The sequence below is a fragment of the Mytilus edulis genome, chromosome 3 (genome assembly GCF_963676685.1).
Source record: "Mytilus edulis chromosome 3, xbMytEdul2.2, whole genome shotgun sequence".
Taxonomy (NCBI): Eukaryota; Metazoa; Mollusca; class Bivalvia; order Mytilida; family Mytilidae; genus Mytilus; species Mytilus edulis.
In genome coordinates, this window is record NC_092346.1 from 78,992,644 (window position 1) to 79,020,189 (window position 27,546).

The 27,546-nt window shown below is 30.8% G+C and overlaps 1 protein-coding gene across 1 annotated transcript; it reads right to left on the reverse strand.

Moving 5' to 3' along the window:
- Positions 1–538: 538 nt before the first annotated feature.
- On the reverse strand, positions 539–25,927 carry LOC139517542 (putative uncharacterized protein DDB_G0274535). Its single transcript, XM_071308737.1, has 3 exons — positions 25,762–25,927; positions 12,944–13,016; positions 539–3,984 (listed from the first exon to the last, which is right to left on the reverse strand). The coding sequence occupies exons 2-3, from the start codon at positions 12,981–12,983 to the stop codon at positions 2,789–2,791; spliced, it is 1,236 nt and encodes a 411-aa protein (XP_071164838.1). The 5' UTR covers positions 12,984–13,016; positions 25,762–25,927; the 3' UTR covers positions 539–2,788.
- Between the last annotated feature and the right edge of the window lie 1,619 nt (positions 25,928–27,546).

A 27,546-nucleotide genomic window follows, 5' to 3' on the forward strand; every position in this document is an offset into this window, starting at 1 on the left:
ATCGACTATACAAGCAGATTCATCAAAATGTCACAAAATTCATCAAATTTAAACTCATATAGAAATGTTATAGCATGAAACTTTGAACTTGGCCTTAAGTCAACAGGGTTTTCCTCCTTTAGTAGACATTTCATTATTAACCACAAAATTGGTAACATTTTATTGGTGGAAGGAAGGAACTATATGTAAAACCATTAATCTATTGTAGCATTGTGAAACTGAATTTTTAAATACTGACATAAACAATAAAAGTAGTCAAAGATAAAAATAAATGGTTCATATTTGATGGCGATTGAAGATTTATTTTGTCTTTCTTATGGTAAGTGTTTCTGTGTTCTTTACTTTTAATATATGAACATCACATCCATAGACGATATTTTTATCTGGAAAACGTTTTAGTTATAGTTCTAATCGTAATTTTTAGAAACGGACATGGTGATCACTGGAATGAAACCCAGACTAACAGAAAAACACCTACTTCAAATGTTATCAGCAGACTTTGATATGAACATAGCTGGGCTAAAATAAAACAAACCCATATCGAATATTTTGTTTATTATAGAAACAAAACAATATTAATGTATCACAGCAATTGCTCCTGGTATATTGTATGCCTATATATTGTGCATTTCGTGTGTATGTGTCATATAATTTCTGACCACTTTCACCATTAGGTGCAGATTTAAAATAGAATTAAATAAAATTAAAATATACATTAATTTGCATATTCTATCCATACGTATTTACAGGTGTCTACAGAAATGATTTTAAAGAAAATGTAATAATCATGTGCCTTAATATGTCACTTTCTTATTTAGACCAAATACTTTCATTAATCTTCTGCGATTATAGACTATCCAGAATGGCATACTGAATATGGTAAAGGTTTGGACTAACTATTTACCTTTAATATTTACTAATTATCTAACATTCTTTCATGAAACCTAAATAATACTTACTATTTCTATCATTATCAGTATTATTGTTATAATCGTGATATTATCTTTAAAAAAAACAGATAGAGTTATCTTCAAGAATTGCGCATGGTTATAATCAATAAAATTTTCAGATGGAATAAGTGAAACAAACCCACACACCCTCATTACTTTAAAAGATAGTAACCTACAAATTGAACAAATGCATAATAACAGCGTTCAACAGGTTGGTGATTGCAATTTAACAGAGATTGTGAGTAAACTGCTAGCTCAAATTTAAATAAGTGTACAATATGATGAGTATTTACTGCGTTAACATACATGTATACATTAAAGTGAACAAAATTGAACAAAACGGAACAACAGAAATGAATATATAAGCGTGAGTCCCATATAAGAGAGGTGTTTGCCTTCTGTAAATGTACAGTAACGCAAAATAAAACAGATTGAACAATTATAATAGTATTATCATTGTTTGAATCCGGATTGTTTAGGATTTGTGAAACATGTTGTCTGGTCATGTCATCAAGTATCATATTAATGTTATAATGGGGTTAGTTTCAAGAATTAGATTACAGTATTATTAAGAAAGCAATGTTTCACTAGAACGATATTTGTAAGTGGATTTGAAAAAAAACTTGAGTTCTTGCCGTATTTCCTAAGATTTTGATGCAGTTCGTGTTTTCAGTTGTGTATCGTATACTGTTGTTACTTTTGTGGTCTTCTGTTCTTTTGCCATGGTTTTGTCAGTCTATTTTTGACTTATGAGTTTTGATGTCCTTTGGTAATTTTCTACCTCTCGTTTGTTACATCAGTGATATGATTTGATATTCAAAACGGTTTTAAACTTACAAGATGTTAAGTGGTCGTTTATTTTAGAATCTGTACAGCAAAAGGAGACAACATAAAACAACAAGTTTGGCCAATATAATTGCAAAATTAGAAAAATCCTTTAATCGATTCAAATATTTATATCAATGCTATTGATTCATTGACAACATAACATCTAGCAATTTTGTTATAATATGATATAAACAAAAGAGCTAGATATACATCGACATTTGTATTTGAAATTTACTTGTGGGAAAGGCTGTAGCTCATATAAGATATAAGAATGAAAATGTTAAAATGAAACAATAATCATTACGTTAGTTTTTCCGTTTCCCCCGAAATGCTAGTAGTTTCTAGATCTGTTCCATACACGTAAAACACGTAAAATTTCTTTTTGGCTAAGAAAATATTTCAATAGACTTGGGCCAACGTTCAGTTTGGAGTTCATGTTATTTCCAAGTGGTTTCTTAGCGTTTTCATACTAAATATGGATTTATTAGTTTATTAACTACTCTCGCCTCTATTCATATGTGCCTACTTAATGTAAAAAAAATAGTTTGAAAACAAGCATGAATAATTGTAAAACATGTATTATTCGACCCTAGAATACTTTTGAAAAAAGATGCAATTACAGTATGACTATGTTCAATACTCATTACACAGTTACAAATCAAGATTAAGCATCGGCGATTAAACAATAAAGAATACTAAAAGTGGAAGAATTAAATTTTTTGAAATACAAAAAAATTCAGTATGCATAAAATATTATACACTATAACAGTTTTGGCGACTACATGGACATCTTCGTTTTAACTGACTTCGTATTCCTGCCAACTCTGGAACGCCATATTGATATGGGATTGTCACCGAGATATTATGTTTAATTTTATTGAGTGTTTATTATATACCAAACACTGAAATTCAGAACAAATGCTAGCTCGAAGTTGAATCAGTAGACACTTAAGCAATAGTGTGAGGAATATCATTTTCTTGTGAAAACTGTTCAATGAAAACGTTTAGTGCTAGCCATTAAAAACTTTGTATTTAGCCTTTTTGAATCTTTTTCTTATAGGAGCTGCATTTTCATCTTCGTCTGGAATAATATCTGGCATATGTTTTTTGTCTTTATAATATTGTAGTATTTCTCCTATAGCTTCAGCTGATAATGCAGTGAATTTTCTATCCATTTTTGAATATCTTTTCGTAACATCAGGCAAAGTCGTTTTCTCGTGAAATGCAGCGCTAGATCGTGTACCATTCGATTTTCTATCTAAACTTTTATTGCTCCGTACAGTTGATGTTGATTTAAAACTGTCCCGTCTCTGAATATTCTTTACTTGTATTTCTCTTGTCGTTGGTAAGGGTTTTATCACTACATGTTGCTGATCAGAGTTATTGTTATTTGATTCTTCAGGAACGACCCTATTGTCCTTTAGATTTTCGTTCATTTTTATTTTCTTTGCGACATGTTCTTTTTTCAAATTTTCTTTATTAACTATTACCGAATCATGTTTTATAGTATTACCATTTGTATCTGAATTTGATGTGTCATCGGCAACAGCATTTGGAACATTGCTATTATTTGATTTGACGTCATCGGCAAAGGTAGAGCTCGATGAATTTTTGGATTGCGGTTCTACATCATACTTGTTTGCATTTTGTACATCTGTCATAAAACTAGTTTCCCTGTGTTTGATTGGAACGGCATTTACCGCTTTGACCTCAGGACTATTTTCTACATCTTCTAGTGGTGTATCATTTCGGTTTATATCGCCTGACATTTCCAATGCAATTGGGCTGTTTGCAACACCATTATCCTTCGCTGACTTGTTCAAATCACTACTATGTCCATCAACACTATTTGATGTTGAAGCTTTGTTTTCTTCGTTTTCTTCCTGGTTTTCAAGTAGCTCATTTTCTTTTTTTCTTTCTTCGGCTTTTTTCTTTTTTAGATGCTTCCTACATCTATCACAAAAGTAAAGACCACAACATGTGCTGATTATAAGGACGAACAGTGGAAACACTAAATACATGGCTTTATTATTTGGATCATCATAGAATTTTTCGATCGCACTCCTTCCATCATCTGAAGAAGTATTATTGGCCGATCTCTTATGACGTAATAATACGTGGAGTAATGCATCTTTATTATATAGTTCAGAGGTATCGTTTTCGATAAAAGATGCATCAGCCATCATGGGAAAAGATCTGACAAAACCTAAAAAAATATATAAATATAAACTAATTTTGCTACAACAAACAGTAATAGATAGTTAACAAATTATATGTGAATCTAAAATCAGAAGATACAGTGTTTTACATTCACACTTATGATATTTAATTTGAATTGCAATCTGCATGGTTTCTTGAAAAAAAAATGCATCTAAGATACCAGGATACTTTGGAATGTAAACTCGATGCCAAAGACTTTGGAAATAAACTCGAGGACACATTCGAACAAATAGAAAAAGATGCGATGGGGAAAACACTTTATAAATCAGGTGCATCCAGTGGCCTTTTCTTAATTTACATTCACTAACGCTTAAAGCAAAACAAAATAAATTCATGTATGATTATTAACTTTAGGAACTATATGAGCAATATGGACTTAAAATTGATAACTTTGCCTGAATGAGATATAATCTCAGTTTTTGAATAATTTGAAATTTAATCAACGAAGAATTATAAGAAGGCTATAAATCATGCAAGCTGCGACACGTTGATATCTGAGTTGAGGATACTGCGGGTTTCTCAACAGTTATGTTGCAATTTTCATTTTTATATAGTTATATTAAAGTTAAAATTCTACCGATCGTCAGAGGATCATTTGATTCCATTTTTAACTAATCTTTGATGACGTTTTTAATACCTTCATCTGAAGTTTTTGTAGTCTTCAGTTATTTTATGATTTTCTTAGATTTCAATTGATGGAACTTTAGCAATATTTTCAACTTCACGGAATGTTTCCGAGTCTGCGGCACAACATCAATATAACAAAAAGTCATTCAAGAAACTTGTCAGGCTTTTATGTTGGTTAGCCAGCCGCGTGTTGCTCAGTATTGTAACTTTTTGTGAATATTTTAAATTATTAAAATACCACATGGAGTTAATGTGATGCATACGTTACAAATGACAATTGTATATTAAATTCGAAAAATAGATGAATTAGGTAGTCCTGTTCGATGTCATGTGTAACGTATGCATCACATTAACTCCATGTGGTATTTTAATATCATAATTTCTACATCGTGTTAGCTTATTGGTTGTGTCGATTCTGTAGATGAAACTTTTCCTGTTTATTTTATATGCAAACCAATTTGGATGCTTACATTTACTGTTAATACATCATACAAAAAGTTGTATTGCATATACAGGTACTGTGGAATCTTTTCAGAGTATGGTCCAACAACATTATATATCATTGATAAGTTCTGTAAATTTGTTCACCACAAAACTGTTCAAATTATTCAAAACAATGACAATTTGTTTCCCAAATCATAGATGGCCAGATTTGACTCATTTTATGAATTTTTAATTATATATTTCTGTTTTTTTTTCAAATTTTTTAATTGTTTCATTTCAAATAACGAACCTGGTATCCTTGAATACTTTTTCTATAACAAAAAAAAGAAGAAGAAAATATGGACAGTGTCAAGGTAAGAAGATAATGAAACAAAGCTTCAATTCATGATCAATCATATAGTAATAAATTAACAGTATTAAGGCTAATTGAAGGAAGTCATTGTTTTTCTTTTTTTCGTCATGGTTAGTGAAGCGTTACTGTTTTTACTCCATTATAATATTAACATTTAAATCGATGACATTTTATTAACCTGTAAATTACCTGACATAGAAATCGACGCAAATCGCCGTGAAATTTACAAATATATACTTTCTCATTAACAAGTTACTGTCAGAAAAGATGCATTGTATCAGATTAATGCTCCCATATAAAAGTGATTTCAAGTAGAAATCGGACATTATTTTGAATTGATTAGTTGTTTTTGTTGCTTATTTTCATCAGTGAAGACATAAAGAATGTCGCAATTATCAATTAATGACGCATTTTCTTGGAAATATACTTCTGTTTTTCTGCAAAACCTCTGGATTGAAATGATCTTATGGTATTTCATTGTTATAAATTATTCATATAAAGACACAAAAAATAATTGTTGTACTAAAACTTGTCATTTAAAAAAAAAATCTAATTTCGAGTAAAAGTTTTTAGCAGCGAGAATGGTATTAACTTGTTGGCTATACATCAATTATAGCAACAAGTTAAAACAAAAACACACCAGCAACAGCAGTATGAATACGATGGGAAACAAAATTTCATTCATTTAAACTGTTAAGTGAATGTATGAATGATAGGCAGAAAAGCGAACATCGAAAGAACAATTCATCAGGATATATGCTAACACTGTGTTTCATTCAAATGAATTTGTTAGGGCATTGAATCGATATTTTTGGCGAAGTCTCAATTCGCTTAGATGTCAATATTCGTGTATTGTTTATACACTGTGTCTAAACCACACCGGCAAAATTTGTTCGGACTCGATGGTATCTAACATCCGGCACAATGACGGAACATTAATAGACAGAAGAAAGCTAGGTTTCTCCTTATTTTCTTATTTTTTTTATGATATCGAAGAATATATATACATATACAACTATTTTCTATTGTGAGATGCAATATTTTCTACAACCGTTCTATATTAACGGAGAAATAAGTCAAAATGCATGTCAAAATGACGAATTGAGTGAACCTTGCCTCGAAATTGTTTAATTTCTCGTTAAATTGTTCACATTGTACGGAAAGAAAGGTACGGGAAGATAGATATTGACACGGAGATTGCAAATTTAGTTATTATGAGCATCTCCATAATTGTATCTCTGTGTATGGAACGAAAGTAATGGGTCATGTCAAAATGGAACTGGCCGGTTTCGTCAATGTATACAACCCGGTTTCGTCATAGATTTCAAAATGCATAACCCGGTTTGGTCAAATAAAAAAAATCATAACCGCATTACATTATAATTGATTATTTAACTTCAGCGTTCAAAAGGAATTTTGTGGGTCGTTGGAAAACAAGTTCGTTCACCGGACAACGGCTTATTATTTATATGAGTCTCAGATTCAAATAAATAATAAGCAAAAACTTGAATTCCTACTGTTATAGAACACAAATATTTTAATTTACTTTGCATTCCGAAATTTTTTAACAGCATATTGAGATTAAAGTTCTCTAAATATGCGTTTTCTATATGAGTTATGGGAAAATATGTTGAACATGTTTAAACTTGAAATTTTACGGTCTTAAAAATCGAAACACACAATTGATATGTGATTTTCTCGCACAAAAGGATGGACACCTTTATAAGTAATCTAATCATTCTATGTATGTAATCTTTTCTAAAATCGTTAAAAATAAATCTTCTTAAGGATAAACGTTGATAATAAGACAACTGTATATGCATGCATAATCGACATAGAAAATGAATGTAGGATTACAACTACCATGCATTAAAATAATTTTTTTTATCCCTTATTGTAACTATACTGCTATGTCCAAATTAGTATAATAGTCTCAGGTCATCGACAAAATTCAATAATAATTATTTTGTTAACATTACTAAAAAAAAACGAGTCTGTACTGTCGCCATTGTGTTATGATGATCGTACACTGACGTTGGTCAATATATTTTGACAATATATACGGACAGACGGATTCAGTTTATTTCAAAGTGGACGTAATTCGAACAACTTTTACATACCGCCGAGCGTAGCGAGTCGAACAATATTTTGATTATTTTTTGCTTAACAAAATCGTTAAATACAGGAATCAATATAGTTTTGGCAACCAAAAGTGGGGTCGGGGCGTGCAACCTATACGTCATCTAGATTCGCCACTTATCTTATAAAGTGTATACCGAATTAAAATATTGTAAGAAATGAGAAAACAGGGACACCCGGGAAATCGGATTATGTGAGTTGGATTATGTTTATTATAATGAATGCCGAATATCAAGTTCTTTTTATCGATTTCTATACATTTTTTTCAAATATTTAGCAAAAATGATAAGGCAGACAAATATACAAATAAATCGACTTGGCCGATATCCTAATAAAACTTATTGACCTTTAATTACGAGTTTTTTTTCTTCATTTCTTTGCGTTTTTACACGCCCGTCCCAATTTTGACAGGACGTATTATTGTATACACCCGTCTGTCCGTCCGTCCTTCCATCCGTCCGTTCCTCCATCTATCAGTCATTCGGTCCGTCCGTCTGTCCGTCTATCTATCCGTCTGTCCAGCATATCCATGTTTCACCGTAACTTCAGGACAGCTTATCTTAATAAAAAAAAACAGATTATTTAAAAATGTCTATCAACATGAAAAGTTCATACAAATTCCAAGCGACAACAACCCGACCATAGAGCAGAAAACAGCCGAAGGCCACAATGGGTCTTCAATGAAGCGAGAAACTCCCGCATCCGGTGGCGTCCTTTAGCTGGCCCCTTAATAAATATTTATACTAGTTCAGTGATAGTGGACTTCATAGTAAACTGCGAATACATGTATATTTATTATATTTAAGGGATAATTTTAACTATGATACAAGTTTTGGCACACATCGCGCATTTACTATACAGGCTCTGTCATCGGACGAGTTAAGGTTTTTTCATCATTTTTGATTATTTGTACTTTTGTTGTACTGTTTGTGTCAGCGACAACCCTTTGACTCAGTCCATTCCCGAATCACACGCTTGTAATTCCATGGTTGTCTTTGGTTGCTTTATACCATATGCGTTTTGAACATAAAATAGGCAGGTAGTTTTCTTGTTTGAATTGTTTTACATTTATAATTTAGGGCCCTGTTATAGTTTGCTTTCATGCAGTTTGTGTGTTTTTCTCATTGTTTAAGGCATACGCTGACCTAAACTTGATTAATTCAACATAGAATGAAATTCAAAACAGTGTAGCTGTGGCCATTGATTGACACATTAAATTCATCCATTGACTGGGACAATTTACATGAACGTTTGTCTGTAACGACCACTGTTCACGACGTAACCACGATAGACATTTAAACTGTGGGATCACCAAAGGTTTCTTAACGCCTTTAATTATAAAATAATTCGAAAAGTTAATCCGGAATAACCTTTATGTTTTGATTTATATAATATATATAAATTAAAACATCGTGTTATTTCTGATTAATTTTTCGAATTACTTTATTTATGTGTTGAGAACCTTTGGTGACCCCATAGTTTAAGTGTCTTTAAAAAGTACATAGTGAGCAGGGGTCGTTACATACAAACGTTCACCTAAATTTTCCCAGTCAATCAATAAATTTAATGTGTCAATCAATGGCCACAGCTACACTGTTTTGAATTTCATTCTATGTGTTGTGTCTAAAAGAAAGTTGTCTCATTGTCAATGTTTATGGGTTAAGTGGTTACCGTCACTTCTTCTTAATAAGACCTAGATATAAATGACGGTCATGTTTTGCAAACCAACTTTTATTCACATTGAAAATACAAAACTGTCAGATATTGTTTTCGAAAGTTATCTTGAAGTTTCAATTGAATTTGAACTGTACAAACAATGAATTTCATTTTGAACTGTAAAAATAATGTGAAAAACATGCCTATGAAAATAAATGTGCCTACCAGAAACGGGGAGAAAGTTACAAATCTCACTGCTACATTGTATGTTATGGATGCTTAAGTGTAAAAACTCTCTTTAGTGCGCAATTAACACAGTATATATAGTAGCAGAAAATCTGGAAGGACTGCATGCATGATTAATTTGTGCAGAACAGTATAGACTATAGTCGGTTTGGGACTGTTCGTCAATGATTGAATGCATAAATGTATTAATAATTGATAGTAAATATTGTAAACTAAGTGTATATAATATAGTATAGTAAATTAGAATTATGGCACAATCAAACTGACACATCCTTTTATTTTTCATCTTTACATACTAATATTTTAAACAAAGAAAATATAATAATATTACAAAATAATTAGATACCAGTGTTTGCTATTCAGTATTTATATTCCATTTAAAATTAGTTTGAAGTTAAGTGAAATAAGGGATACGCCTTTCATTAGGAAAATGTGTATAATCATAATTAACTATGTCCAAAAGTGCCCGTTTAAAATAGATTTTAACACGCCAAGTTTACTTTACAATAAATATATATTTAAATTCTCGAAAGACAATGTTTAGATCCGTGCCAAAGTTTCTATTCATAAATTGTTTGTTAAAAAAAACCAAAAAAAAAACCGGGTGATATATATAGACGAAACCGGGTGATTGTGTAGTAACAACATTGACGAAACCGGTTTATTTTAATTTGACATGACCCTTTTCTTTCGTTCCATACACAGAAATACAATTATTGAGATGCTCATAATAACTAAATTTGCAATCTCCGTGTCAATATCTATCTTCCCGTACCTTTCTTTCCGTACAATGTGAACAATTTAACGAGAAATTAAACAATTTCGAGGCAAGGTTCACTCAATTCGTCATTTTGACATGCATTTTGACTTATTTCTCCGTTAATATAGAACGGTTGTAGAAAATATTGCATCTCAGAATAGAAAATAGTAATATATGTATATATATTCTTCGATATCATAAAAAAAAACAAGAAAATAAGGAGAAACCTAGCTTTCTTCTGTCTAGTAATGTTCCGTCATTGTGCCGGATGTTAGATACCATCGATCCGAACAAATTTTGCCGGTGTGGTTTAGACACAGTGTTATATTCAGAAGAGGTTATAATCTAAAATTTTAGATTTTTTTCCAAATTAACTTAAAAAGTAAACATATTTTAGGTTATGTGTTATTGTTCCCTGGTATCTTCCGCCTTTTGTGTTAACACTTCAACACACTAAAAACATTTTAATAATAAAAGATAAATACCACTGCAACATAGTACAGACAGACAGATGTTTAATAAAATATTAATGTTAACATGCATCTATTATTACATGCATAGAATAGTAGCAAAACATGAAAAGATGCAAAAACAAATAATGGCTAAAAATGTTGCAATTCTTTGAGGACAATTGACAAGTTATTACTATGCAATTTAAATTTTAGATCCATAAATTATTCATATGTTTTATCAAACATGCTGATACAATATCATTAGATCTGAGATAATCATTTCATCTTCGGTCTCAGTGGGAACAATATATTTATGTGCTGTCATGATATAAATCGTTATGTAATTCACAGTCACCTTTGAAGATTTTAGACTTTTTTCAATTTAAATTATCCTAATAGACAACATATGATTTGCTTTAAAAACCGGTCTATGTTATAGATTATTTAGGGACTTTTCCTGGGCTTCGTTCAACCTGCTCTTATTTCCAGGCTTTATATAACGTTCTAAGTTAGTTCACGGATCGCGATTTCGCAAGTGAGTGTTCGTGTCATTAACAGCATAATATTCAGATAGTTTCTGAATATTACACTTTGCAAACTTGGTTTAATCCGCGATTTTCCTCATAAGGAGATGCCTCCACCAAGTCCGGAATATGACAATTGTTTTCCATGTTTTGGGACTTTCCGTTTTGAATTTCCATTTGAGTTGGGTTTTTTTTTTCTTAGTCAAACAAGAATTTTTAAGCTTTTAATTATAGTAGATTTGTGAATTAAATCCAATCTGGTTGCCCTGTTTACCAATGCGGCATGCAGAAGCTAATAGTCCCTAGATTCATACACAGAGTGACTATAGAAATACAAGCCATAATTTTACAAAACCCCTTTGGTTCCTTTTAAATAATACTACACAAAAATCCTTGTAATGCCTTTCTCAATATTTGAGTATATGTAACTTTGATAATTTGTTCTTTCCGTCGACTTTTATTAGTTCAGAAGTTTTCAATTTAATCAATTTGAATATCAATTTTTAGGTCAAAAATAAAAACTCACAAATTTGATAATTGTGATTACAGAGGACCAAATGAAAAAGAAAATTGTTTATTTGCATGACTTTTCTTAACCTTAGATAGAGATTCATTCTTGTTGAAATTGGCCTCCAAACGTTTACATTTTTATTTTTGGGGGTTAAAAACGTAGAATAAGAAAAAAAATCTTAAAAAAATAGGAAGCTCTTAAAGTTACCGGCAATGTTTGTACGTATATATATTAAATTTATCAAAATCTTGGAACGATCGGTCAACTTCCATAGAATATTTTCTCGTTGATCTATTTTTAATGAAAAATACAAGTAAGGGCTGCGTTTCAATTGAAAATCAAATCTTTTAAAATTTTAAAATTTGACTAATCTGAAATACTAGTCTTTTACACCGATTTTATTTACTTTTTAATTTTTTTAATTATTCGTTTTGAAATAGAACTTTGAGTATTTTTTTCTGTGCTGCAAAATGCCGCCATGTACAAGGTATTTTAAATCTGACTTATCGGAAACATTAGTCTTTTACACCGATTTCTTTTTCCTTTTGTTATCAGTTATTTATTTATTAATGGAGTCATTTCCATTCTATGCTGCAAAATGCAGCAATGAAGAAGATAGTGACCTTTTTATAAGGTATTATGTTGTTGGTTTTACATCAATAACATTTTAAGCATATGTCAAATGACGACCACACCGTTTATCTTAGCTTTTTAACCCTACGAATAAATTGATTTAGCTAATAACGAATATTATTTTTTCCTCTCTCTGAAAACTGAAATAGTCTCTTTTTTTTAATCAATTATGACTTATATGTTTTATTTTAAAACTGTAATATTTCTCATCAATATTTAATTTTTAATTTATAGTGCATGTTATGCTTATTCCATTTAAACACCAGAACGTGTTCTGTTGGTGGATTTAAGATAACAAAATTCATTCCATCGGTATGGGTTCAGATTTCAGAGCCTTGCTAAAGTACACAATTGCACTTTCAATGACAATTTAAAGTGTTACAAAGAAAAATAAGAAACACCAGTATACAAAAGGATCAAATTTTTCCTGAAGTAAATTTCATCTAAAAACATTATGAATTTCCGGAAATACGCATGTTAATTTAATAAAAATGACACGACTCTTTTATAATAATATCGAAATAAAAGAGCTCAAGTCATTATCAATCGATATTCAATTCTCACTCGTTATGATACATATAGATATAACACTAATACTCACAAAACAAAACACTAAATACTATGAAAACTTTAAGTTCCATGACCGCTGCTATTTACTCTCTTCTTTTCATCAGCTAAAAAGAAAACACAAATATTATTTTAAACATTAACAATCCCAGGTATTTAAGCTACAAAACCTTTAGTGTCGCCCTGTCAATCTCATTATACAGATTTTCAATAATTGAAAACATTTAAATCTGTGACAAAAATATCCATTCTAAATTGACGTAAAAAACTGAATTTTAAACGAGAACTGTAAATTCCAACTTCTTCCAAAAAAAATATGCTTTTGCGTCGCTGAAATACTACAAAAGAAATGATACTCTAAACGAATAGTGCCTTTATATCTGCTCTTCGTTATACCGCGACAAAGAACAACATACCGCATGTGTATATCCGATAGGCAACTTAAGTGATGTGATAAGCTTTGATAGTGTTCTCATACATTGATATAAAGTAGCAGTTGTGTTTGGTCCGGCTTGTCGGGTACAAGTAACATTTCGTAGCTGGTTAACATCTATATCAACTTGACCCTACATAATAAAAAACACCGTACACATACTGTCAAAATAGTCATATTGTCTGGAAAAGCTATACAAATGGTTTCGAATATCAATTGGCATTTGCTTTGAATATGCGTACACTTGTTTTTGTCATTCGTGCGTCGCTTTTGTGGTACATGAAAAAAACCGTCAGGGCTAGTAAGCGTTGATGTGTGTACAATTCTTGCCCGATTTTTATGAAAATTCATTCCAATCAAAACTACAGTATTGACATGCTAGAGACACATTGATTATATTGAACATTGCATTGTTAGCACCTTTACACATACATTTCCTGTCGATTTTTATGAAGTTTAAATCAAAGGCTTATATCAGCAAGGTCTTGGAAGAGTGCCGACAAACTGTTCTTACATGAAATATAAATATATGAAGAAAAAAACTTTTTTTTAGCTATCTCGTGCATGCCGAAACTCATTGCAAAATGTTCATTTGATAGTAAATAGATTATTTTAAGTTATTGCCCACAGGCAGATAAAATATGTTTACTATTTCATTCTTTTCATTTTATTTTAAAATATTAACTTTTAAAACTCAATAAAAAGAGTTGGATAAATGTTTGTTTAAAAGTAGCCCATACTGTCCAAATGCATATATAGTCCAGTTCTAGACCGTATTAGAATACTCATATGGTCCGACTGTACGCGTACGGTCCAAATACCCATATTGTCTTAACATACACTTTGCCATTAATCCTACAGTACCTGATCAAAGTTATCTACAGTTTTTAAAGATGGGCAACACATTTCTTATATCAAGGCCACCAACGTAAGTATCAATAAATATAACCAATATCTCCCCCCTCTCTCTCTCTCTCTCTCTCTTTTTTCTCTCTCTCTCTCTCTCTCTCTCTCTCTCTCTCTCTCTCTCTCTCTCTCTCTCTCTCTCTCTCTCTCTCTCTCTCTCTCTCTCTCTCTCTCTCTCTCTCAATAATAAATAAAGAAACATTTTTAGATACTCTTTTTACAACACCAATACATTTTACACGGTTACACGGTTTTGAAAAGCAGGTCAAGAATATGACAGTTGTTTTCCATTCGTTTGATGTTTTAGCTGTTGATTTTGACATTTGATAAACTTTCGTTTTGAATTTTCCCTGGAATTTTTTGTTATTCTATTTTTTCATAGGTAAATTTAATTTCAGTTTCAACACGACAACATGATGTTGGAATGATCAACATGTTTTTAATGAAGTTTTACATTTAAATCAATCAAAGTTTATTGTTTAAATGTTCTGATCTGATCAATATGTATACCAATTAGCGAGACATTTGAGTATCGAATAGATTTTTTTTTTAGAATATCGAAACGATGGACTAGTTCTCTCGCATTTCATTTTTCAATGAACCAGTCAGTATTCAATTTAATAAGATCAAAATTTATGTTTCTAAATTAAAAATTAAATATATATTAATTAAAAGCACATGTAACATGTGTAAATAATCATCAAATATAATACGTTATAGAACGGTTATGAACTGGCAATACTGTACTGTATTCAAATCCAGTTATACCTTATTGCGTGATTTTTAGGTTTGTGTTAAGAAAATATACTTAACCAACGTGAAGCATAGATCAAACAATTTAACTATCATATCATCACAATCTAAATTTTGATTTAAACCATTTGTCCTGTTTTGATTGAGATTTAAGCCGTATTTTGGTTTATAAATGATCCTGTGGGAAATTTGTGATTATTTGAATTCATCTAAAGTGCGTTATTATTTAGTTATTGTCTTTTTATTGATGTTTAAATGTATCATTTTCAATACTTGAATTGTCTGTGGAAATTATCTGTATAATAATTTTTAATCTTTTCTGTTATTGATTTAAAGAGTTGGCTTTAGTTATTAATTCAGTCGATCCGTCTTCCCAATATTTCGTCCTAGTCTTCAAACTTTTATTTAATTTCTTGATAAAAGGAAAGGGGAGGTGCCATCTTTTATTTTATATGTTCATAATTATAAATATACTGTAAACAAAATTTGGAATTTCAGAAGTACTAAGGCTTTCTACCTCAGGAATAGATAACCTTAGCTGCATAACTTTTAGAAATTTTGGTCCTCAATGCTCTTCAACTTCGTACTTTATTTGGCCTTTGAACATTTTTTGATTCGAGCGTCACTGATGAGTCTATTGTAGACGAAACGCGCGTCTGGGCGTCTGGCGTAAAAACTATTTTTTTAGTCCTGTTTAAATCTATGATGAGTTTATTTACAACGACTGGGTCGATGCCACTGCTGGTGGAGATTTATTTCCCCGAAGGCATCACAAACCCAGTAGTCAGCACTTCTGTGTTGACTTGAGTTATCATTGATATGTTCATAATTATAAATTTACTGTAAACAAAATTCGGAATTTTAGAAATGCTAAGGCTTTTTTACCTCAGGAATAGATTACCTTAGCTGTATTTGGCAAAACTTTTAGGAATTTTGGTCCTCAATGCTCTTCAACTTCGTGCTTTTTTGGGGCCTTTTAAACATTTTTTATTCGAGCGTCACTGAAGAGTCTTTTGTAGACGAAACGCGCGTCTGGCGTAAATATAATTTTTTAGTCCTGGTATCTATGATGAGTTTATTTTCATTTTTAGTGATTTGCTTCTTTATGATAAAGATGACATGTGTTAAAGAAATAAACAATATATGTTATTAGAAAATATTCGGTATGAAGTCTAGATTAATGTTTTGACTAACAGCAGTTCCATTCAGAGTTTATTTCTGTGCATGTTTCAAAGCTACTCATGTTAAAAAAATATATATATCATTTGATTTTAGTAGATATTTTTTAATTGTTTTAAACTTAAACTATTTATTAATCCCGTTTAAATCATTTGTAATCATAATGAAACATACTGAAATAGAGGCGAAAGATACCAAAGGGACATTCAAACTCATAAGTCGAAAATAACTGACAACGCCATGGCTAAAAAAAACCAAACAATAAACAGAACACAAAACAAACATGGAACACGAAAGACTGATCAACACGAAACCCATCAAAACCTGGGATTGATTGCAGGTGCTCCGGAAGTACAACCCCGTTGATATGTCTAATTCGGTAGGTCACTTTTGGGATAGGGGCCGATATTGCACTTATGACAATTGGAAAATTTCCGTCGTCAACTGTGAAACAGATATTCCAGAACGGCCAACCAGCGCGTGAGGACACCCGTAAAATGTGATATTATTTTCTCTATTAAAGATGTATCTTGTAGCGGGTTTATTAATTGTTATATAATGGCTTTTCAGGGTCTGTTTTGGAATTTGCTCGATTTGCTCGATACAGCCATTCCACAAGGCGGAATTCGTTTGTTTGGTGAGGAAAAATACATGAGCCTTCATAATTGATATGTTGTGTTGTTATGTCAAAAGCTAACTGTAATTTTAAGAAGTTGATTGACATATAATTTCTTCATATTTTCTCTTGACGTAATGGAAAAGAGTAACTCCGACTGTCAGATATAATATATTAAAGTGTTTCACGAAATATTCTCTTTGGTATGTTTGAAATTGAAGCTTCGTTGTTTAAAGTATGTTCCAGGGTTGATATTCTCAGGGTATAATTTTGTTGACTTTTAATTTGGTTTTTTTCGAGGTTTTTTTTCGCAATTCTTTTTTGTACATATTTTCGTTGGTGTATTTGGTGTTGTCCGATTCTTTTCGACTTACGAGTTTCAATATCCATTTTGGTATCTTTCGCCTCTCTTTTATTGCGGTGCACAATGCGTTTATAATCATTTTGACAATATTCGGTAGTAACTTCTATATTCGGATTAAAAACTCACTTTTGATTTATTAAAAACATTTCATTTCATTTCATTTACGTTATGTTTAACAGGAAATTGAAACAAATTATTAATTCAAAGCGATTTTTTACCTTCGCAAACTGAAAGTTTATTTTTCATGCCTTAAATATATATTTCATGTTCAAAAAAGAGTATTTGAACTATTCCGAGATTTATGCATTGAATATTATGCTGATTACTTTTTTTAATTAATAAACATAAAACCTTAAAATCATGGGAAATGGTACGGTAGATTTATTTTTCCTGGTATAAATTCAAATAAAAAATTAGAAGAATTTGAATTCCATCGGGTTTACTAAAACAATTGTATGATTCTCCGTCAAGCAAGACAGATTGATAAAGTAACAATGTAAAAAGCCCACCACAAAAAATAGATAGTTCTGTGTGTCAATCCACCATTTTCTACATTTGAAAATGCCTGTACCAAGTCAGGAATATGACATATGTTGTCTATTCATTTGATGTGTTTTATCATTTGATTTTGTCATTTGATTAGGGACTTTCCGTTTTGAATTTGCTTCGGAGTTCAGTTTTTTTGTGATTTTCCTTCTTTTTTTGTCAACTGTGTATTTTCTTCTTTCATTTACATATGAATCAACAATGTAAACATAATTTGAAAATTGGTTATTTTTTCGTGTAATTTCTATCTACACCAATTTAGATAAACTTCATTCGTGCCTACACTTGCAACCACCACAGGTTGCATTTCTGTAAATATTGACAATTCAATTTCCTATAGGAACTCCTTTTACGGCTAAAACTGTACCACTTTTACTATGAAGTTTTGAAAAACAATCAACAGAACACAAAACAAACATGGAACACGAAAGACTGATCAACACGAAACCCATCAAAACCTGGGATTGATTGCAGGTGCTCCGGAAGTACAACCCCGTTGATATGTCTAATTAGGTAGGTCACTTTTGGGATAGGGGCCGATATTGCACTTATGACAATTGGAAAATTTCCGTCGTCAACTGTGAAACAGATATTCCAGAACGGCCAACCAGCGCGTGAGAACACCCGTAAAATGTGATATTATTTTCTCTATTAAAGATGTATCTTGTAGCGGGTTTTTTAATTGTTATATAATGGCGTTTCAGGGTCTGTTTTGGAATTTGCTCGATTTGCTCGATACGGCCATTCCACAAGGCGGAATTCGTTTGTTTGGTGAGGAAAAATACATGAGCCTTCATAATTGATATGTTGTGTTGTTATGCCAAAAGCTAACTGTAATTTTAAGAAGTTGATTAACATATAATTTTTTTTTGTCAACTGTGTATTTTCTTCTTTCATTTACATATGAATCAACAATGTAAACATAATTTGAAAATTGGTTATTTTTTCGTGTAATTTCTATCTACACCAATTTGGATGAACTTCATTCGTGCCTACACTTGCAACCACCACAGGTTGCATTTCTGTAAATATTGACAATTCAATTTCCTATAGGAACTCCTTTTACGGCTAAAACTGTACCACTTTTACTATGAAGGTTTGAAAAAAATCTTATCTTAGAATTGAAAGTTCATAAGCACTACAATATTTTTCAAAGGTCAAAATATAGGGCTGTACGGCATATTTTCAACGTTTGTATGCCCTGAACTTTTCAGAGTTTAAACTAACACTAATTTTCTTAACTACCCCTACTTCGAATATTTACTGTTAACATTCCTAAGTTATGTCTCTATGAGATGGAACACAGAGAGCATAACTGGGAACCAGTATGTAAACAAATTAATTTTCTATGAATATTTTAAATCTTCCCAAAAGAGGCGTGGTTTGAGAAACAGCTGTATTTACAAAGGGCAACCTACAGAGAAACCTTTCCGATATTGATTAAACAAGGAATGTATTTGAGCCTTTCAATTACGAATATGATAACCTTATTTCATCCACTGGGACATATATACTGTTTCAAAATTTGATAGGAAACTATTAACCTACCCGATGGTTTGATTTTCAGTTATTGTATGTACAAAATCTAATCAATATCCTATTCCCCATTAATCTGTATCACATACCAAATGTATGTCACAATTAATCTTAAATGATATTCTTCACTTTAAAAGGGGAAACCAATTAATAATTCATTATCATTGATATATTTATCAATTTACTAATGGTGTTTAAGAATTTTAAAGATGAAATATTAAACATCATTCTTTTACTTCAAACCTTCTGACCGAAAAAAGATAAATGCAATTCTCATATTGTCAAAATAGAAGACCAATAGTCATTATCTGATGATTGTGTATCATAGATTCGAAAGTTTACATAAGTAAAGTTCGTGAGAAACTTTATTTTATTTAAGGAACTTACAGACGTTTACAAAAAGAAGCTTTACGAGTTGTATTGTATTGTAACAAAAAGAAAAATTTACATCTGCTACATATACATATGAATTAGAACAGTTAAAGATGTTTAATTTTAGAACGCAAAGAACAGTTGTATATATTTAAGTTTATGAATAGTGTTGAATGATTTGTAAATAGAACATTTGATTCCAATATCAAACCGGTAACGGACCTACTACATATTAATGTATAAATCCAATAACAAAAACAACTTATTCATATGTTGTGTACCAGTTTTATAAAATTGTTTAAAAGACTGGTTGTCTTTTTTTATTTTTTTTGCCATGGCGTTGTCATGTTTTTATAAGTCGACTTATGAGGTTGAATGTCCCTTTTAGTATCGTTTGCCTCTCTTATCAATTACCAAAACAAAATCTAGTAGTGACTCAATATTGTTGCCTTTTCAATTTTCTTTTCCACTTTTATCATTATTGAAGCTACATGTATATTGTGCTTTTATCTTAAAGAATGTTTTGTTTAACATTAAAAACGTATTTATGGACAAAGATTAAACCAGCGACTTCAAACTAAATAACAGAATCATAATTTTACCTTAATATTGACTGGGGGGTCGAGCAACAGAAGTAAGTAAATGTTGGTATTGCTTTCATTTTCCTACGTGTGCATTTAAAGAAGCAGATTGAATTTGTCACTGGAACTGTAATGCATTTGAAACTCATTAAGGTTTTATGAGTCATATGTGAATATCATTTTGTAACGAATCAGAAAAAAATATGGTTTGTAATGTTATACTGGCTGTTACTGTAACAACTGTCGGTGAAATTATAAAAACAACACGGTTTATAAGTTAATATTTTAACTGCTCTTCTTATTCGGTTGAAAGTATTGGATATAACAAAACTATGTTTGTTTGAAATGAATCATTGTTTTACATCTGAACTATTATCTTATTGTAAATAAATGTATTTGTTATCATTATATTGCTATTTTCCTAAATCACTTTTATTTATTTTCTAAAGATACTCTTTTTGAAAAATCCGGTTTATAAGCTGTTAATTGGTTTATTTTTTTTTTGGCTTTTCAAATAGCTTGGGCTTGTTGAAATACGCATCCAGAAAAGTTAGTACCATCAATATAATTACGATTAGCAAATAACCTGCGCAAATTATACAATTCAATTCAATTCAATATTTTATTTACGTCTCACCTTATGTATAAAATTACACAATACATTTATAAATAAAGGCAACAGTAGTATACCGCTGTTCAAAACTCATAAATCCAGGGACAAAAAACAAAATCGGGGGAAACGCATTAAATATAAGAGGAGAACAACGACATAACACCGAAACGTAACACACACAGAAACGGACCAAGCATCAGACAAAACACCACGAGAATAACAAATATAACATGAAAACCAAATACATGAATTAGGGATAGACAAGTACCGTGCCACGTCTGATCTCAATATCTCAAAAATAAGAGAAAACACAAACGACTCAACTTAAAATGCAACACACACAGAAACGAACAATAATATAACAATGGCCATCTTCCTGACTTGGTACAGGACACTTTTAAAGGGGAATAAAAGTGGTGGGTTGAACCTGGTTTTGTGGCATGCCAAACCTCGCACTTTAATGGCAAAGTTAAATATAACATCGAAATGACAACATAATATTACAGGACTACAATACAAACAAATAGGAGAACACATTAGACAAAGAAAAACATGATTAATAGATAACAAAAAGCATAAGGTTTAAAATTCAATACGCCAAAAACGCGCCTTGTCCACACAGGACTTACAAGTGACGCCCAGATATAAAAGATCGAAAGAGAAAAAAGTACAAAGTTGTACAGCACTGGAGATAAAAAGTTGAAAAGGTTTCGCCAAATACGGCATTGCTTTTATGCCCGGGATAAGAACATTCTTATTATATAGAACAATTCATGCTATTGCAAACAGTAAATTTTATCAAATGAATATGAAAGAGATATACACAAAGAAACTAAAGTATTAACTAATTACAGAAAAGATACATTTTGTATACATAAGCCAATCTGTACAGATTTATGAGAGACGATAATCACTTAAAAGAATATGTATATGTACATAATAAATATTAAACCTAAATGGTAAAATTATACAACAAAAGTATTTAATTATTATACATAATAATAAAGACAAATAAAATTTAATTTTGTATTGGGAGAAAAGACTAAAGATATCGTACATTTTCTTACAGAGTATAAACTATGTTTAAAGTAACTCTGCTGTAATTTTCTACGATTTTGAATTAGTTTTGTGTTGCCTTTTTTTTAATTTTCTAGTTTTATAGTTGTGGAATTATCGTTTTCTGTTCGTCTGTTTTCTTTTGCCATGGTATAATCTGTTTTCTTCCTGACAAATTTTTGACTCATTGAGAGGATTTTGAAAATCATTGCGGTAATGATGCGTTTAACGAACATAACACTGACACGTTAAGGTCTACAGAACATTTGTCACTGATGTATTGATAGGTAAGTGTATCATACCATTAGGAGGAATGGATATCGTACATATAATTATTTTTTAGAAAATAACACACATGCAAAAACATAGCATAACTTTTCATGATGAAGAAAATGCTATTCAATCACTCACTTAAAAAAGGTGCGAAGGATAGACATTAAATCCCGTCTCCTCTACATTAGCAAAATTTATAAAATAGTTTGTATTTCTTATTATGTCAATTTGAAATTTCAAAGTTTATGTTTATATACTATTATTATATTCTAATTTTTATATACAACATAGGCAATATAATAAAATAGGTGATATTTTGCTTTTACGATAACATAGTTTACTGGTAAAAGTTCCAGGTCAAGTTCCAGTTCACATTAAAGGAGCTTGAAGTTTTTCTGCTTTTGCGTATTTCATTCAACATTTCTTTTCTTGAATTGTAAAAATGATAGAAACAATCAATAGACATCATGGCACCTTTACAAATTTCCTTTCGAATATCCCGAGCTACATTTAAGTGTTATATGACACATGAAAACGCGTGGTGTTGTTATTAACGCATTGGATAGATGCTAAATTTAAAAAAAAAGAGATTTGAGACAATATGATGACATTATTGACGCATGCAAGTGATTTAAGGAAGTAATTTACAATGTTTGATCGTGATATGCATGTTTTGTTGGAATGATTCTTAATTAAAATGAAAGCAAATAACGTTAAGTTAATCTTTCTAATGTCACATTTCCGTAGTGTGTCTATTCCAGTTGGAAAGTAATACATTCATTTTCGGATCAAAAGGAAAAAGGTTCAATTTAAATTTGCTGATACATATCTAATACTATGATAAGGTTACTAAGGAAAAACCGATGTAACATGTCTAAGCCAGTGTACAGTGTTATAGTTAAGTGCAGATGTCTCGTAGTTTACAATTATTACAGATTTTCAGGACTGTAGCTGACATGATATCACATACATTTAAGCTTATGCATTTATACTAGGTATCGTATATGTTTCACTCAGAAGTATTACATGTAAGGTAGATCGAGAAATCGGGAACAGTAATGTTCGTCGTATAATATTTAAAAATGTAGTACATGTATTATGAATGTGTGGCCAAATATAATTAATGGGTCATCGTATTTTCCTGGTCACTAATACGTGAGAGCAACTTAACAACAAAAGATAATAAAGTGCAATATCTTAATAAATTCGGTACAAATTTAAAGTTACTTTAGCTGGCCAAACATTTTTTCCGTAATATCAAACAGCTTAATGTATCAAATAAAGGCAACAGTAGTATACCGATGTTCAAAAGTCATCAATTGATTGAGAAAAATGAGAGAGAAAAATCCGGGTTACAAACAAAAACCGAGGGAAACAATATATAAACATATTGTTTTGGCAAAATATCAAACAAACCTTGAAAATGAACAATATACCACTCTTTCATAATGTCTAGTCTTAATTTCTTTTATTTCTATATCGATGCAATACTTCTTTCCAATAATCAACATCATATATGGGGATTTACTTTTGTTTAAAAATAAAAGCCATCACTTAAAGTAGATCGCCTTGGAACTATACTTAACAACTAACGAAATGCACCACCATTAATTCAATTTATTTTTAGTGAAAATTCTATAGCTTAAAAAAAAATGATTGAAATGAGTCCAAATGTTACCACTGCATTTCTGAAGTCATGAACATCAAATTCTGTGAACATTTTATGTTTTGTGAAAGCAAATGTTGTGTGTAATCTTTTACACCTTAGACAATGACTTTGATTATCAATTGTTTCATCGAATTAATATCGAATAATTATTTACCTTTGTTTTTACTTTTGCGATTGTAATTTACATTGTGACAATAAAAATGTCGATGACAAACGAAGATTAATCTGTTATCTCTTCATAAATTTCAAGGTTTTGTTTTTAAATTAATAGATTTATACAAATCTGTAGCTAAGCAGAATATTGTTTTATCAATATACTTATGTTATGATGGGTGCTTTGTTTATGTTGTGAAAGTTTTGAAAATGATAAATAAGGAAAATTCAGTACAACTTCATAGCTTTCCACCAATAAATATTAATTAAACAAACTATTATTATATATAACAAAATTTATCTGAAATGCCAATAGATAGAACTACTAGGTAAAGCTTGAAATCCACAAGATACATTCTGCAGATAAAATGAGTTGGCGGCTCATTTTATAACATCTTTTACTAAATTAAAAATGCAAGTAAACTCATTATATTGTAACTCATGCCACTGTAATACATGTGCTTAGGTGTGTTTTTAAGTTTTATGTCACAACTTGAGGCCTATAGAAGAGCAGCTTATATTATACTTTCATTAGTATTTGTGTTAAATTTGGGTTACTGTTTTTGTAATTAATGCTCAATTTGTTTTCGTATGTTATATTACGGCTTTTGTGCTTTATAGTAGTACTGTTTATAACTTTTAACTAAATTCACAGTATTTGTCTAAACCCCCAAAAGAGCTTATGTTCGTGTAACCAGAGAAATCAAAATAAGATTATGTGTGACTGCCAATGTCTTATTTCCACCAAGGCATATGAATTAACGTGAACTTTATATTAGCCATAACCAGATATACCCATATTAACATTCAAGTCAGTACCATTCTCCTTCCCTTTGTTCGACAATTTATATAAAATTATTATTTATATATTCTTATACATTTAATAATCAATGCACTAGTCAAAATAGTACTTATATACTCAAAGAAAAAAGTCCTACACAGAAAAATACAATTTAGTGCAGAATGGGATTATGAACTTCAGTACTCGTGATATTATACAATGCTGAATAAAAAGTCGCTTTGGTTACTTTTGATCTGTAATTAAGTAGCTGTAGTTGAAGCCCTTTGAGTCGCAGTGTTTGCCAGTATGAAATACTTCGGTGTAATATTACTACATTGTGGCAAAAATGATTCATCGTCTTCTGCATAGTTTATTGATGGTAAATTTAGTTTAATGTTAGCAAAAGGACAAGAGCGGTAATAATTTTTAGACTGATAATTACAAAATTATAATATAAATAAAATAGAATATAGTTTTATTCAACCCGTTTATGGACAATTGGAATTCAAATGTTTCCAAACAGTGTTAATTTACTAACTGTAAATAAATTCCTCATAAATATACCTGTCTAAAAATCTGATACGCCGAGCACGCGTTGCGCCTACAAAGAACTCGTCAGTGACGCTCATATAAAAAAAGTAAAAAAAAGTTATATTACTGGAAGGCAAAGTACAAACGAATATTTCAATTTACAAAAGATGTATTTGATGAACGTCCATAAAATGTTAAATGAGGAAAAGTAAAATAAGAATGTCTCTGACAACAACTTATTTGGAAACGGTAATTAATTTTGCTCCTATCAAACACTTAGTGTTACTTTGACAATTCTGTGCAATTCTCTACTTCGATATATAACAATTACAAGGAAAAATGTGTAAGTAGACTATTATTCTTTATATCAATATATTTGGGATATAGTCTGATTTCTGTGGAAAAACCTTGAAAAAAAGACAATAATAAAATGAGATCAATGATGTCAATGTAAACATTCCATTTGTTAATTAAAAGTATATATACTTACAAGTATTGGACAATTTTTTCACTGTTATGTTATATCCATCAGTATCAAAGTCCCATTCTCGATGACTAAATTTATCGTGGTAGATATGATCCCAGGAAATCCAGGTAAAGTTGTTATACTTGTTTCCACAGTGACATCTCGAATGACGGTATTAATTATAAATGATGTCAATGTATAATGACAATCAACACCGTTTGAACATCGACAAATTTGTTTTACTGAAAATTTTAAATATCCATCAGGATGCAAATTTTAAGAGATAATTTAATTTTTAATGAACTTTGTGTGGTGCATGTTGTAAACATTAATAAATAAAGAAGCCAGTTTCACGATACAACATATAAAAGAAAATAACAAAGGTCTTGAGTATCAAAAACACAATTCACAGAGCGAGTAGGAATATACCAAAAAAATCTCTAAAACCAAGATCCGGGAGGAATAGAACAAAAGCCCTCTCTAAAAACAACTAAGAATGAAATACAAAAATAAATCTTCTTTAGAATCTACAGAGCATGTCGGAATATATAAAACAAATCCTCTAAAAACCAAGAGCCGGGAGGAATATGACAAAAGCCCTCTCTAAAACTGCTACGAATGAACTAATAAAATAAAACTCCTTTGGAATCTACAGAGCATGTCGGAATATAACAAAACTCCTCTAAAATCTAGAGCCCGGAGGAATACATGCATAATAAAAACCCTCTTTAAAATCTACGATGCATTAATGAATATTATAACGAATATACAATGCATATAGGAATATTACATTTATTATCCATTCGTTCGATTTTCCCATTTGATTAGGGACTTTCCTTTTTGTATTTTTCTTGGGATTTCGGTATTTTTGTGATTTTACTTTTTAGAACCTATAAAGAATATAAGGTCATTTAAAATCTACAGAGCCTGAAAAAATATACTAAAGTTTCTCTACAGAGCATAAAGAGTCAATAAAGATCCTTCAAACGCTACAGAGCAGGCAGTTTTAACAAGGACTCTTTAGAATCTATAGACACGGTAGAAATATAAAACATAACCGTTAGAATCTACTGAGAAAGAATTAATATCAAAGAGATCAAAAGAAATCTACAGTGAATACTTATGTAAAACAAAGATACTCTTTCAATCAGTTTAATTGAAGTCTGGAGCTGGCATGTCAGTTAACTGCTAGTAGTCTGTTGTTATTTATGTATTATTGTCATTTTGTTTATTTTCTTTGGTTACACCTTCTAACATCAGACTCGGACTTCTCTTGAACTGAATTTTAATATGCGTATTGTTATGCGTTTACTTTTCTACATTGGTTAGAGGTATAGGGGGGGGTTTAGATCTCTGTTTAACCCCGCCTAATTTTTGCGCCTGTCCCAAGTCAGGAGCCTCTGGCCTTTGTTAGTCTTGTATTATTTTTAATTTTAGTTTCTTGTGTACAATTTGGAGTTTAGTATGGCGTTCATTATCACTGAACTAGTATATATATTGTTTAGGGGTCAGCTGAAGGACGCCTCCGGATGCTGGAATTTCTCGCTGCATAGGAAACCTGTTGGCGGCCTTCTGCTGTTGTCTGTTCTTCTATGGTCGGATTGTTGTCTCTTTGACACATTCCCCATTTCCATTCTCAATTTTATACTCTATGGAGCTTAATGTAATATATCAAAAATATATTTACATCAACTGATGATGAAGAAATACAAAAACGATCCTTTAAAATATAAAGAGCATAATGATATTAAATAAAGATACACTACAATCTACAGGGCTAAGTGTAATATATCAAAAATACATTAGCAT